Here is a 10,700-nt window from a genome sequence, read left to right as displayed (position 1 = left end):
AGCCTGCGGCTGAGGCTGCTGCTGAGGCTGCTGCTGAGGCTGCTGCTGAGGCCACTGAGGCTGAGGCTGCTGCTGAGGCCAAGTTACCACTGAGCATGGCCCCGTCCCCACACACTGCTGCCCCCTGCTGACTGTGGTGATGGGTTAAAAACAGAGGTTATGTTTGGTTGTGTTGTGTCACAATGACGAGTGATGATTTGAACCACGTGACCTCCTGTTGTCCTCCTGCTCCAGGCCCAGATGAAGGACCTTGTTCGTGAGCTGGACGACACTCGCATGTCCAGGGAAGAGATCCTGGCCCAGAGCAAGGAGACTGAGAAGAAGCTGAAGGCCATGGAGGCTGAGATGATCCAGATGCAGGAGGTAAACACTACCTACACTATATATGTTTATGTACTTCAGATCAACATATACCTGAACACACGTTGGACCTTGACGTTGTAACGACTGTTGTGTCAGAGTGACATTCAGACTGTGTCCTCCCTGCAGGAGCTGGCAGCAGCAGAGAGGGTGAAGAGACAGGCCCAGCAGGAGAGAGACGAGCTGCAGGATGAAATCAACAACCAGGCCAGCAAGAAGTGAGGCCGGGGTCACGGCCGGGGTCAAGGCCGGGGTCACAGCACAACCACTCAACCTGGGCCCGTCTTCAACCCTCTTCTGTTCTGTTTCCTGTTCCAGTGCTCAGGTCGCAGAGGAGAGGAGGCGTCTGGAGGCTCGTATCGCTCAGCTGGAGGAGGAGCTGGAGGAGGAGCAGTGCAACACGGAGCTCATTAATGACCGTCTGAAGAAGGCGATGCTGCAGGTGTGAGCCGCCGCCACCGCCGCCTCTGGGTTCTGACTGGGAACGTTCTGCTGTTTCTGTAGAAAACATGGGTTTTCACCTGTCTCTCTGCAGACTGACCAGATGAACGTGGAGCTGACCGCCGAACGCAGCACCTCTCAGAGAGTGGAAGGCGCTCGTGCTCAGATGGAGCGTCAGAACAAGGAGCTGAAACTGAAGCTGCAGGAGCTGGAGGGAACCGTCAAGTCCAAGTACAAAGCAAACATGGCCGCCCTGGAGGCCAAGATTGGTCAGCTGGAGGAGCAGCTGGACATGGAGACCAGGTGAGGAGCTGGACTTAGCTGCAGGAGAGACGACTGACCGCTGTCAGGTAGCTGCTGTTGACTCAACGCTCTTCACCTTCTCCAGGGAGAGGCAGACCGCCACCAAACTTGTGAGGCGTACGGAGAAGAAACTGAAGGAAGTCATCCTGCAGGTGGACGATGAGCGACGCAACACAGAGCAGTACAAGGACCAGGTGAGAGTCTGGAGCCCAGGTGGAGTTAGAAAGGCCAGCGGCCGTTCCTGACTCTTCTTTCATTCTTTGGACGTCCTCAGGTGGACAAGTTGAACTCCCGTATGAAGCAGTTGAAGCGACAGCTGGAGGAGGCTGAGGAAGAGGCTCAAAGAGCCAACGCCAACCGAAGGAAACTCCAGAGGGAGCTGGAGGACGCCACAGAGTCTTCAGACGCCATGGCCCGTGAGGTCACCTCCCTGAAGAACAAGCTCAGGTGAGTGATGATGTGTGGGGAAAAAAAAAAAAAACCAGATCAGTTCAGAGACAGAACCATGAAGTTGACTTCCTGCATTCTTCTGATCAAGGCGTGGAGATCTCCCCATCCTCACTCGCCGCACCGTTTCCCGCGCCGGCATTGAGAGTGACGAAGAGAGCGAGGCCAAGGCCGAGACTCCTGAACCCAAACCAGAATGAGCAGCCAACCAGAACCACCGTAGAATCATCATGAATCACCAGAATGACCCAGATACACATGAGAACACATTACTGCAGCTGCTGAACGGGGGGGGGGGGGGGGGCGCCACACAGCACGGCCCCCCCGCGCCCCCTCTTCTCCCGAGACGCCAGTAAACTCCGACAATCACATACGGACAATTTTAGCGCTAGTTTTGGGCCAAATTTGTCGTATGTTTCACTCTTCAGTCACTGGGGGAAAAGAAATGATATTTTTATAAGGAAACGTTCCAACATTCACATGGTCCTGATTTATCCTCTATTTTTCTAATCAAAGAAGAGAAAACAAAGAAGTTTTAATGAATGAAGACAGATTTCTGGACCAAAGTCAAATCTCCTACTAAAGAAATGTATTTTGTTGCAGACGTTTTTCTAACGGTTCAGTACCTGGAAGTGCTTCCTGTTTATTACTCGCTCGCTCTGGTTTATAATGAAGGTTTATATGCTGAAATGTATTCTCTCAGTTTAGCTGTTAGCAGTTAGCACTTACGACTACGCTTTTCTTTTACACACCTTTAATCTGGGGTGGGGGGGGGGTGATCTGAGGCAAATTCACAGTAACACTTGGTCTTAGCGGTGCATATTGAAGTCTGTGCTGAAATATATGAATTTTGCACTGACATAAGAAGAAACGTAAGCCTTGACACAGTAAGACCACTGTGTCTGTGTTGAACTGAAGGCTGTTGTGACAGAAGAAACTGTTCACGTGATTATGACACACACACACACACACACACGCGGCAGCAGCAGCAGCTTTTCTCTGGGCACGAGGGTTGGCTTATTTCTGGACATACATTAATTTTTATTTTATCAATATTGTTGTTATGTTCAGGGTAAAAGTTGACATGGTGTTGGTGGGGGGCGGGGTGGTGGGGGGGGCAGTGAAGTGCTCACACACTGTATTCTCAGGGCACAGTCTGTGGAGGACGGAGCAGCTGAGGTGGTGACAAACCAGAGGCAGGTTAACGTCCTGTTGCTCTGACCTTTGGTCGGCTGTAGGTCACACACACACACACACACACACACACACACAGGTGTAGGGATTCAAACCCCTCACAGGCTGTGCCCATGGGCGGCTTCTTTTGGCTCACACTGCTGGGAAGTGAGAGGAATTATTTCCTTAAAGAATAACAGTTCATGATTTAAACCAAACTGCACCTTTGACACCCATCAATCATCTCCTCAATGTTTCTGTGATGTTGGTCTGACGGCACCTCTGGAATAATGGAAATCATGTTGTAAGAGGTCGGTATTATTGCAATAAAGAGGCTTTCTAAACTGCTGCCTGAGAATCGACTGCTTTACTTCTTCTTTTTTTTTGAGAACCTTCGTACATCGTCATTTTTTTAGTGTTTATTCAGTGTTTTAAACGGATTCGTTTTCCTTCTAACAAGAAACGACTAATGTACAGATCCCGTCAATTACGGATAGTCACCAGCAGAGGGCGATCTCCATTTTCCACGGAGAACTAAAAAAGACCAGACAATCAGGTCCGAACCGGTTGAGAGTGAACGGTAGTAAACAGTCTTTCTTTCCTCCTCGTCTGGTCAAACTTTAGTTCAGTGTCCGGTAAGTGATCGAACATTTATAACTAACCCATCAGTCAAACAAGTTAAAGTTAAAAACCAGTTTGGAATTAGAAAAATAAATGTTTATCAGAGAAGTCGAATTCTCTGTTTGTCTCCAGGATAATGTGAATGTGAGTTGGAGGAGAAATCCATCAAAGTTAAACATCGGATAAATATTAAGAAATAATAAAATATACTCAGGTTCTGATTCAAAATGAAGTCACAGTTCAACAAATATTTGGATTATAGTTACCTACTTGGGTACATCATAGTTTTTATTTTGTTAAACAAGGTTTGAAGAGATTTTATATATATATATATATATATTTAGTTTCTATTTCAGTTAAACTGCCTTCAATTCATTTTATTTTATTCTTATAACGGGTTTCTATGACAAAACAAATGTCGTTACAAATGCTCAGCATTCATGTCGTGTTTCACACCGTAAATATCAGGTTTTCAACCACCTGAAGTCACAGAAAGTCGTCCCATCGTGCACATGCGCAGATCAGATCTCCCGTGACGGTGATTAAAAATTCTACACACCTTCCAGATCCCAGAGCCCCTCGACCAATCAGAGCAGGTGGACGCTTAGTGGGCGGATCCCTCGTTGGCCGCTACGTCACCAAACAGGAACCGGCTGGTTTTTTTAAGGTCAGCGGTGAAGAGAGTGATTTCAGTCCGTGTCGCCCTGACATTTGGAGTAGATGTCGGTTTTCTGTCCCAGAAAGTGACGATTTAAACGGCGTAGATAAAAAAGTTGACACGACTGGAATATTAAATATTAAAGTTCAAATTCAGTCCAGACCGAGGACCGAGATCTGACGGGGAAGTACCGTGAAAATCAGAGGTTTTTCTCAGGTTGGTTCTTCTGTGTTCTACATATTTATTGGCTAAATGTGTTTTTAATTTGCATTTAACGGCGGTAAAAAAATACATCTTTGGTCACAGACATTCTGATCGTTGCGAATACATTTAAAAAATACTAACAGAACAGCTAGTCATTTAACTCCTATAAAATAATACAACCTCGTCTCCAACAGTCACAACGGTTCAAGAGTACAAAGAATTGGTGGCAGTTTGAAACCTTATTTCATACTAATAGTAGTCACTGGGGGGGGGGTCACTCAGACCTGATGATGAGCAGCAGTGAGTGTCACGTGGTTGTTAACAGGAAGGCTCACGGCGGCGGTCAGACCATCAGGACGTCAGGTCTCCACTGTTGACGACTGGGACCAGAACTTTCTGTGTTTTTCTGAAGAGATTCCCAGTGTTGATGGAGCTGTCACTGGTAACAACTCCTGCCTTACATAACTAACTAACTAACTAACTAGTCATCACTGTCTGAAGGTGTTTCCCCCTCCTCCACCTCAGGCTCCCCCCGTCATCAAGGCCTTCATGTGTGGCTCGTTGAGTGGGACTTGTTCCACTCTGCTGTTCCAGCCTCTGGATCTGGTCAAGACTCGTCTGCAGACCCTGCAGAGCAGCGTTCAGCCTGGGTGGGTGTGGAGCTGATCAGTGTGGTAACATGGTTACATCATCACCTGTGGACTCTGACTGACCCATCACTGACCCATCACTGACCGATGTCTGCAGATGTTCCAGCAGAGTGGGGATGCTGACTGTGATCCTGAGTGTGGTGCGGACAGAGAGGCTGCTGGGACTGTGGAGGGGGGTGTCACCGGTCAGAGAACGCTCTGCTGAAACCAAATCCTCTATTTACACAGAAAGGTTTTAAATCTACTGACCCCCCCCCCCCCCTTATTCCTCCAGTCTTTCGCCCGGACCATCCCAGGCGTGGGGCTCTACTTCAGCACCTACTACTCCCTCAAGCAGCACTTCTTCCAGGACAACCAGCCTGGAGCCACAGCTGCGGTGCTGCTGGGGGGAGGGGCTCGAGCTGTGGCGGGAATATTCATGCTGCCGGTGACCGTCATCAAGACGCGGTTTGAAGTGAGGACAGACCGTGTGTGTGTGTGAGAGAGAGAAAAGATCTCCATCCACTGAAGTATCTCCTAACCCCGTATCAGTCTGTTCCTCCATCAGTGTCTCTCAGTGTCAGGGTCTGTTCTGTTTTTTCTGTCTGTTGTGTGTGTGTGTGTGTGTGTGTGTGTGTTCCAGTGTGGCAGGTACAGGTACAGGAGTGTGGCTGGAGCTCTGAGGAGTGTGTACCAGACTGAGGGTCCTGCCGCTCTCTTCTCTGGCCTCATGGTCACCCTCCTCAGGGACGTCCCCTTCTCTGGTGTCTACGTCATGTTCTACAGTCAGACCAAGGCCTCACTTCCAAAAGGTCAGAGAGTTCAGGGAATGAGAGAAAGAAGACGCTGACGTCTTAAAACTCTCTTCTTTTCTCTAACCTCCATCTCTGTCCCTCTGTCCAAACCATGAAGAAGTCAGCTCTTCTTCTGCCGCTCCTCTGGCAAACTTCAGCTGTGGGATCGTGGCAGGTGTGCTGGCGTCACTCATCACTCAGCCGGCAGATGTGGTCAAAACTCAGGTGCAGGTGAATCCACAGCTGAGGACCGCGGAGGCCATCACATACATCTACAGGGTAACTGTCGCGGTCTGATTGACGTGAATGTCCTGGTGGACACAGCTGTGATGTCACTGTGGACCTCCGTCTCTGTCCCCTCCCAGGAACACGGCCTGCAGGGCTTCTTCAGGGGGGCGGTCCCTCGGTCCCTCAGGAGGACCATGATGGCCTCCATGGCCTGGACCGTGTACGAGAAGATGATGATCCACATTGGACTGAAGTCCTGAAGAAGAGAAGGTCAAAGTCATGTGACCCCATGACAGTCCTACAGTCGGGAGAGTCCGTGGTGAGCCAAGGACTCCCCCTGGTGTGCAGGGGCAGCTGCTGCTGGTGTTTTTCTCCCTGTAGTGCTTCACTGGATCGTAGCAAGTGGGCTTCAAACCACTGACCGGCAAGTGGCATTTTATTTTCACGTCACTGCTACCACAGAAGAAGAAGAAGAAGATTTTTGATTTTTAAAATAACACTTCATTAACAGGAGGTGTAAAAACTGTAACGCACGGAGAAGAAGAAGAAATCGTCTGTGGAGCAGCTAAAAAAAATCAATATTACACAATAAAGAATGAATAAAGAAAATATATGATACTTAAACAACCCACAAGGGGGCGAAGTCCACGGTATCTAATGGCCTTATTTGGAACATTTCTTAAATGCACTTTAATCTTTGTGATTGTACCACCTGAGGTCTTGCCTTTCTTACCACAGTATTATTTATATTTGTTAAATGTCTCCCCTCAGGTGTGATGTTGAACATCTTTGTTGTTCTGTTACTGCTACTGCTAATTATCTTGCTTCTATAAAATCGTCTTTTAAAAGATCAAATCAAACGAGTCGTGTGTTTTTGATGTGTGTTCTAAACATTTCTTCAGTAAACACTCAAATCTCAATCATTTAATAAGTCACATCACTTCAGCTGATTCTGTCCAGAGTGTGTGTGTGTGTGTGTGTGGGGGGGGGGGGGTCCAGAGGGGGGGTGGCTGTCATCAAATAGGAAATAAGGTCAGGTAGACTCAGGTGAAATGAAGAAACTAAGGCTGTTAATCTGTAATAATCAGACACAGACTCGACAACAGTTGAAACATTTGAATGTAATGTTCCTGTATAGTTTTAGCTCTAAGCCTGTTAGATGAAGACAGTCCTACATTAGTATGAGGGCCCTGTTTGTGTCTCCTCTCCTCACTTCATCTTCAGATACAACGTTTTGGACAAAAACACCGTATCAGTGGAAGAACTTGTTGTGAAACTGTTTAAATATTTTGCTCGTTTTTGCCTGGAACTCTTTATCTTCCGCAAACACAGTTGCGCCACAGGTCAGTCTTCCACCGAGGACTCGGCGTCTCAGCGTTGTCTTAATATGGTCTTTCCATCCCCACGGTCTTAATATGGGAGACTCGTCCAACCTGACGTCCAACCTCTTCTCCTGTCCTCAAAGAGCACGGAAAACGACACCATCTGCTGGTCACATGACATCACTACAGCTCACGATAACTAACCAATCACACGCTTGGCGCTGGAGTATAAATAAGACGTCATTTCCTCCCAGCGCCCTCTTTTTCACCGTGTGGTCAGATTTCCATACGGCGTTGTTTCGTGGTGAGTTTAAAGTTAACATTTTGCATTATTAAAGACTACACAGGTCGACCCTGAACGAGATGTAATGTTTTACTGACGGTTATTTAATCACATTTGATTTAAAAGACCGCCTATCGCCTTCTCAAAGTCTGTATTTGTCATAGAATAGAATCTGCTAACCTCTCAAGCTAACATGCTAACAACCGACACGCGCTCACCTCGCTGCTCTAGTGTCGACCAACGACTGTAGAAAAGGCCCAGTAGCAAATATTTGGAATTAGAATTAAACGTTTTTCTATCAACAATATTATAAAGTACTTACGTTCGGTTTGGGACGTATTTGAAATGTAACGGTTGGGTGAATTTGACGGAGAAAACACGGAAACGGTTGAGCACCGTGAAAAGTGAACACTGGGAGTTAATGTCTAAAATGGTGTTAATTCGAGTAGTTGTCCTTTAATGTCTACCACCACGATGACGGAGTATTTTTTTATTCTGATGGACTTTTATTGCTGTTTCTAGCTCTCCCATAACTCGTAACGCAGGGAAAGCGGTCACGATGTCCGGAGGTCTAGATGTCCTTCAAATGAAGGAGGAGGATGTGCTCAAGTTCCTGGCTGCAGGAACCCATCTGGGAGGCACCAACCTGGACTTCCAGATGGAGCACTACGTCTACAAAAGAAAAAGCGACGGTAAGTCTCTTCACCTTTGGTCTTTGGACTTTATTGTAGTCGGTTTAATCAAATCTGTTGTGAATCCTCAGGTGTGTACATCATCAACCTGAAGAAGACCTGGGAGAAGCTGCTGCTGGCAGCCAGGGCCATTGTTGCCATTGAGAATCCTGCTGATGTTTGTGTCATCTCCTCCAGGAACACTGGTCAGGTAAATGGAGGTCAGAGTGACCCTTGGTCAGTCAGCCACTCTCTGACACTGCATCATGTGTAACACGCACACGGTTAAAGCTGGGCACCGACGTCGGTGTTCTGGTGTCGGAAGTGTGCAAGATCAAACTGGCCGGGTTTTCGCTAACACCATGAGGACGGACGTCCCATGACTGGGGTTTGATAGTGACCTGAGCCACAATGGGCTGCTGATGCTGATGCTGATGCTGCTGCTGCTGATGCTCCACGCTGCTGCTGCTCCACTGATGTCCTGTAACTCTGTCCCTCTCAGAGAGCGGTGCTGAAGTTTGCTGCTGCCACCGGTGCCACCACCTTCCACGGTCGTTTCACCCCTGGTACGTTCACCAATCAGATCCAGGCAGCTTTCAGGGAGCCCCGCCTCCTGATTGTGACGGACCCTCGTGCTGACCATCAGCCACTGACTGAAGCTTCCTACGTCAACATCCCCACCATTGCCCTGTGCAACACCGACTCCCCGCTCAGATACGTTGACATTTCCATCCCGTGCAACAACAAGGTGAGGTTTAATCACACACACACACACACACACACGCACACTGTTAGAGCCCGACGCTGTCCTGTCTGTGCAGTGCAGGGTGTAGGATGTGTGCCAGAAAATATGCCTGACCTCTAACCTTTCCTTCTGATTGACAGAAGGTAATGGGTTAAGGACAGGCCACAGTGCCCCCCCCCCCCCCCCCACACACACACACACCTTAGTGTAGTTGATTAGTGTTGTGTTTATTTCAGCTGATGTAGGGAGTGTTTTTGTCCAAACCAACGTGTACCGTCTGCTGCAGGGTAACCACTCTGTGGGTCTGATGTGGTGGATGTTGGCCAGGGAGGTTCTCAGGATGAGGGGCACCATCTCCAGGGAGCACCCGTGGGAGGTGATGCCTGATCTGTACTTCTACAGAGACCCTGAGGAGGTGAGTTGGTGGAAGAACCCCGTGTCCGTCTGTCCTTGACTCGGTTCTGGTGTGTGACTCCATTCTGCTCCCTCCACAGATTGAGAAGGAGGAGCAGGCGGCAGCTGAGAAGGCAGTGGTGAAGGAGGAGTTCCAGGGTGAGTGGAGCGCCCCCACTGCTGAGTTCACTCAGCCAGAGGTGGCTGACTGGTCCGAGGGCGTCGCCGTTCCCTCTGTGCCCATCCAGCAGTTCCCTGCCCGTGAGTTTTAAACTCATCACTTCCTCCACTCTGTGGTCAGCTGTATGTGTTGCCCCCCCGCCCCCCCCTGACTAAAGTGTTTCTCCTCCCACAGCTGCTGCTGCTGCTGCCCCCGTCAAGACAGAGGTGTTCACAGGTGAGATCTGGTCTTTTCCTCTCAGTCTTCCTCCACAGTCCTCTTCCTCTGTGTTGACGTGTTTGTTTCTCTCCTCCCACAGAGGACTGGAGCACTCAGCCGGCCACGGACGACTGGTCCACTGCCCCAACTGCCCAGGCCTCAGACTGGGGCGGTGCAGCTTCTGACTGGTCTTAAATGATTCTCATTGTCAACAATAAAAGTGTTTTTTACACTTGACTCTGACGTTGAATTATTTTAAAATAACACGTTGTTAACCTAACAATTTTAAAGAGAACAAATGGATTTGAACCGTTTCATGTGCCAGTTTAAAAATAAGTTCTGTTGAGAACGTTCTGTGAACTGAACTGAACTGTTGGATGAGAGTCAAACATGTTTGAGAAGAATCCACCACCAGTTTCCTACCAGAACTCTTCAACGTTGACCTGGAGGATGGAGAATCTTCAGATGATAAAACCTACGTCTGGTCAGAGATTACAGAAGTTACACAAACACGTCATGTCTACGTCAGCCTGTAGTGTTAGCATGTAGCATGTAGCAGTGACAGGTGCTCTGAGCATGGAACTGTGCCCACACATGTTAATGCTGCCCCCTGCTGATGGAAATTAGAAGGAAACTTAACCTCAAACCATGGTGTCAGTAAATGAGTGGCGACGAAAGGCCAATAGATTCTAAAAGGCTGACATAGGGGGCGCCATCGAGTCCCTTTCACGTACTAAAAACCGGAGCGTTTGATAGTTTTTTGTCTGATTTTTGAACAAAGTTCATTGACTTATTTCGCAGGTTTCTGTATGAAGAAAATATATGCCCCCCCCTCCCCGAGTCCCCCCCCGCCCCCCCCCAGAGTAGGTTCCTAATTCAGTTGTATTTAACAACTTCAACAACATATTTGGGACAGACCGAGCACGAGCAGCGTGTCCCGCCCGTGTGGAACAATCCTCTCCTCCACGTTCGCGCTCGTGTGTCAGGTGGGCGTGTTCCAGCTCCCTGATTGGGCAGACGCCCTTCCCTTTCCTCCCACCGCGCTCCCT

The 10,700-nt window shown here is 48.6% G+C and overlaps 3 protein-coding genes, 1 long non-coding RNA gene and 1 other non-coding gene across 12 annotated transcripts in view; 4 read left to right on the top strand and 1 right to left on the bottom strand.

Annotated features, from left to right (window-relative positions):
* LOC103393680 (myosin-9) overlaps window positions 1-1,760 on the top strand; it is a 26,669-nt gene extending 24,909 nt beyond the window's left edge. For all 3 annotated transcript variants that reach the window (XM_008330731.3, XM_017040452.2, XM_008330730.3), the window contains 7 exons: window positions 235-363; window positions 490-578; window positions 679-802; window positions 896-1,104; window positions 1,190-1,298; window positions 1,379-1,551; window positions 1,643-1,760. In XM_008330731.3, coding sequence (XP_008328953.1) covers window positions 235-363; window positions 490-578; window positions 679-802; window positions 896-1,104; window positions 1,190-1,298; window positions 1,379-1,551; window positions 1,643-1,751 — 942 coding nt within the window. In that variant the 3' untranslated portion in view covers window positions 1,752-1,760. The remainder of the gene's footprint in view (window positions 1-234; window positions 364-489; window positions 579-678; window positions 803-895; window positions 1,105-1,189; window positions 1,299-1,378; window positions 1,552-1,642) is intronic.
* A 123-nt stretch (window positions 1,761-1,883) lies between these two features.
* On the top strand, window positions 1,884-6,713 carry LOC103393684 (mitochondrial glycine transporter A). 6 transcript variants are annotated; one of them, XM_017040455.2, is made up of 8 exons: window positions 1,884-3,359; window positions 4,533-4,649; window positions 4,733-4,857; window positions 4,955-5,042; window positions 5,132-5,311; window positions 5,480-5,648; window positions 5,749-5,909; window positions 5,996-6,713. In XM_017040455.2, the coding sequence occupies exons 2-8, from the start codon at window positions 4,635-4,637 to the stop codon at window positions 6,116-6,118; spliced, it is 861 nt and encodes a 286-aa protein (XP_016895944.1). In that variant the 5' UTR covers window positions 1,884-3,359; window positions 4,533-4,634; the 3' UTR covers window positions 6,119-6,713. The 6 variants fall into 6 exon arrangements, with proteins under 6 accessions (XP_016895944.1, XP_024920246.1, XP_008328962.1 ...); XM_025064477.1 differs by lacking the exon at window positions 1,884-3,359 and adding an exon at window positions 3,935-4,219 and having other exon boundaries at window positions 4,563-4,649; XM_008330737.3 differs by lacking the exon at window positions 1,884-3,359 and adding an exon at window positions 3,936-4,219.
* Window positions 6,532-7,979, bottom strand: LOC112488400 (uncharacterized). The gene is made up of 2 exons (XR_003052420.1): window positions 7,786-7,979; window positions 6,532-7,343 (listed from the first exon to the last, which is right to left on the bottom strand). It is a non-coding gene; the product is annotated as an uncharacterized LOC112488400 (long non-coding RNA).
* On the top strand, window positions 7,348-9,888 carry rpsa (ribosomal protein SA). The gene is made up of 8 exons (XM_008330734.3): window positions 7,348-7,484; window positions 7,986-8,155; window positions 8,227-8,345; window positions 8,637-8,882; window positions 9,166-9,294; window positions 9,374-9,533; window positions 9,628-9,669; window positions 9,752-9,888. The coding sequence occupies exons 2-8, from the start codon at window positions 8,023-8,025 to the stop codon at window positions 9,844-9,846; spliced, it is 924 nt and encodes a 307-aa protein (XP_008328956.1). The 5' UTR covers window positions 7,348-7,484; window positions 7,986-8,022; the 3' UTR covers window positions 9,847-9,888.
* On the top strand, window positions 8,409-8,548 carry LOC112488480 (small nucleolar RNA SNORA62/SNORA6 family). The gene has a single exon (XR_003052560.1). It is a non-coding gene; the product is annotated as a small nucleolar RNA SNORA62/SNORA6 family (small nucleolar RNA).
* Window positions 9,889-10,700: the final 812 nt, after the last annotated feature.

The sequence above is a fragment of the Cynoglossus semilaevis genome, chromosome 17, assembly GCF_000523025.1.
Source record: "Cynoglossus semilaevis isolate Cse_v1.0 chromosome 17, Cse_v1.0, whole genome shotgun sequence".
Classification (NCBI taxonomy): domain Eukaryota; kingdom Metazoa; phylum Chordata; class Actinopteri; order Pleuronectiformes; family Cynoglossidae; genus Cynoglossus; species Cynoglossus semilaevis.
Note: the sequence above shows the minus strand (reverse complement) of the source record. Positions and strands in the feature narration are given on the sequence as shown.

Excerpts from the sequence above, each read along its gene's own strand:
- rpsa (XM_008330734.3), top strand. The coding sequence starts at position 8,023 with ATGTCCGGAGGTCTAGATGTCCTTCAAATGAAGGAGGAGGATGTGCTC. Across the intron at positions 9,295-9,373 it reads TCTACAGAGACCCTGAGGAG|ATTGAGAAGGAGGAGCAGGC; the intron begins GTGAGTTGGTGG and ends CTCCCTCCACAG. Across the intron at positions 9,534-9,627 it reads CATCCAGCAGTTCCCTGCCC|CTGCTGCTGCTGCTGCCCCC; the intron begins GTGAGTTTTAAA and ends CTCCTCCCACAG.
- LOC103393684 (XM_017040455.2), top strand. Across the intron at positions 5,312-5,479 it reads TCATCAAGACGCGGTTTGAA|TGTGGCAGGTACAGGTACAG; the intron begins GTGAGGACAGAC and ends TGTGTGTTCCAG. Across the intron at positions 5,649-5,748 it reads CAAGGCCTCACTTCCAAAAG|AAGTCAGCTCTTCTTCTGCC; the intron begins GTCAGAGAGTTC and ends CAAACCATGAAG.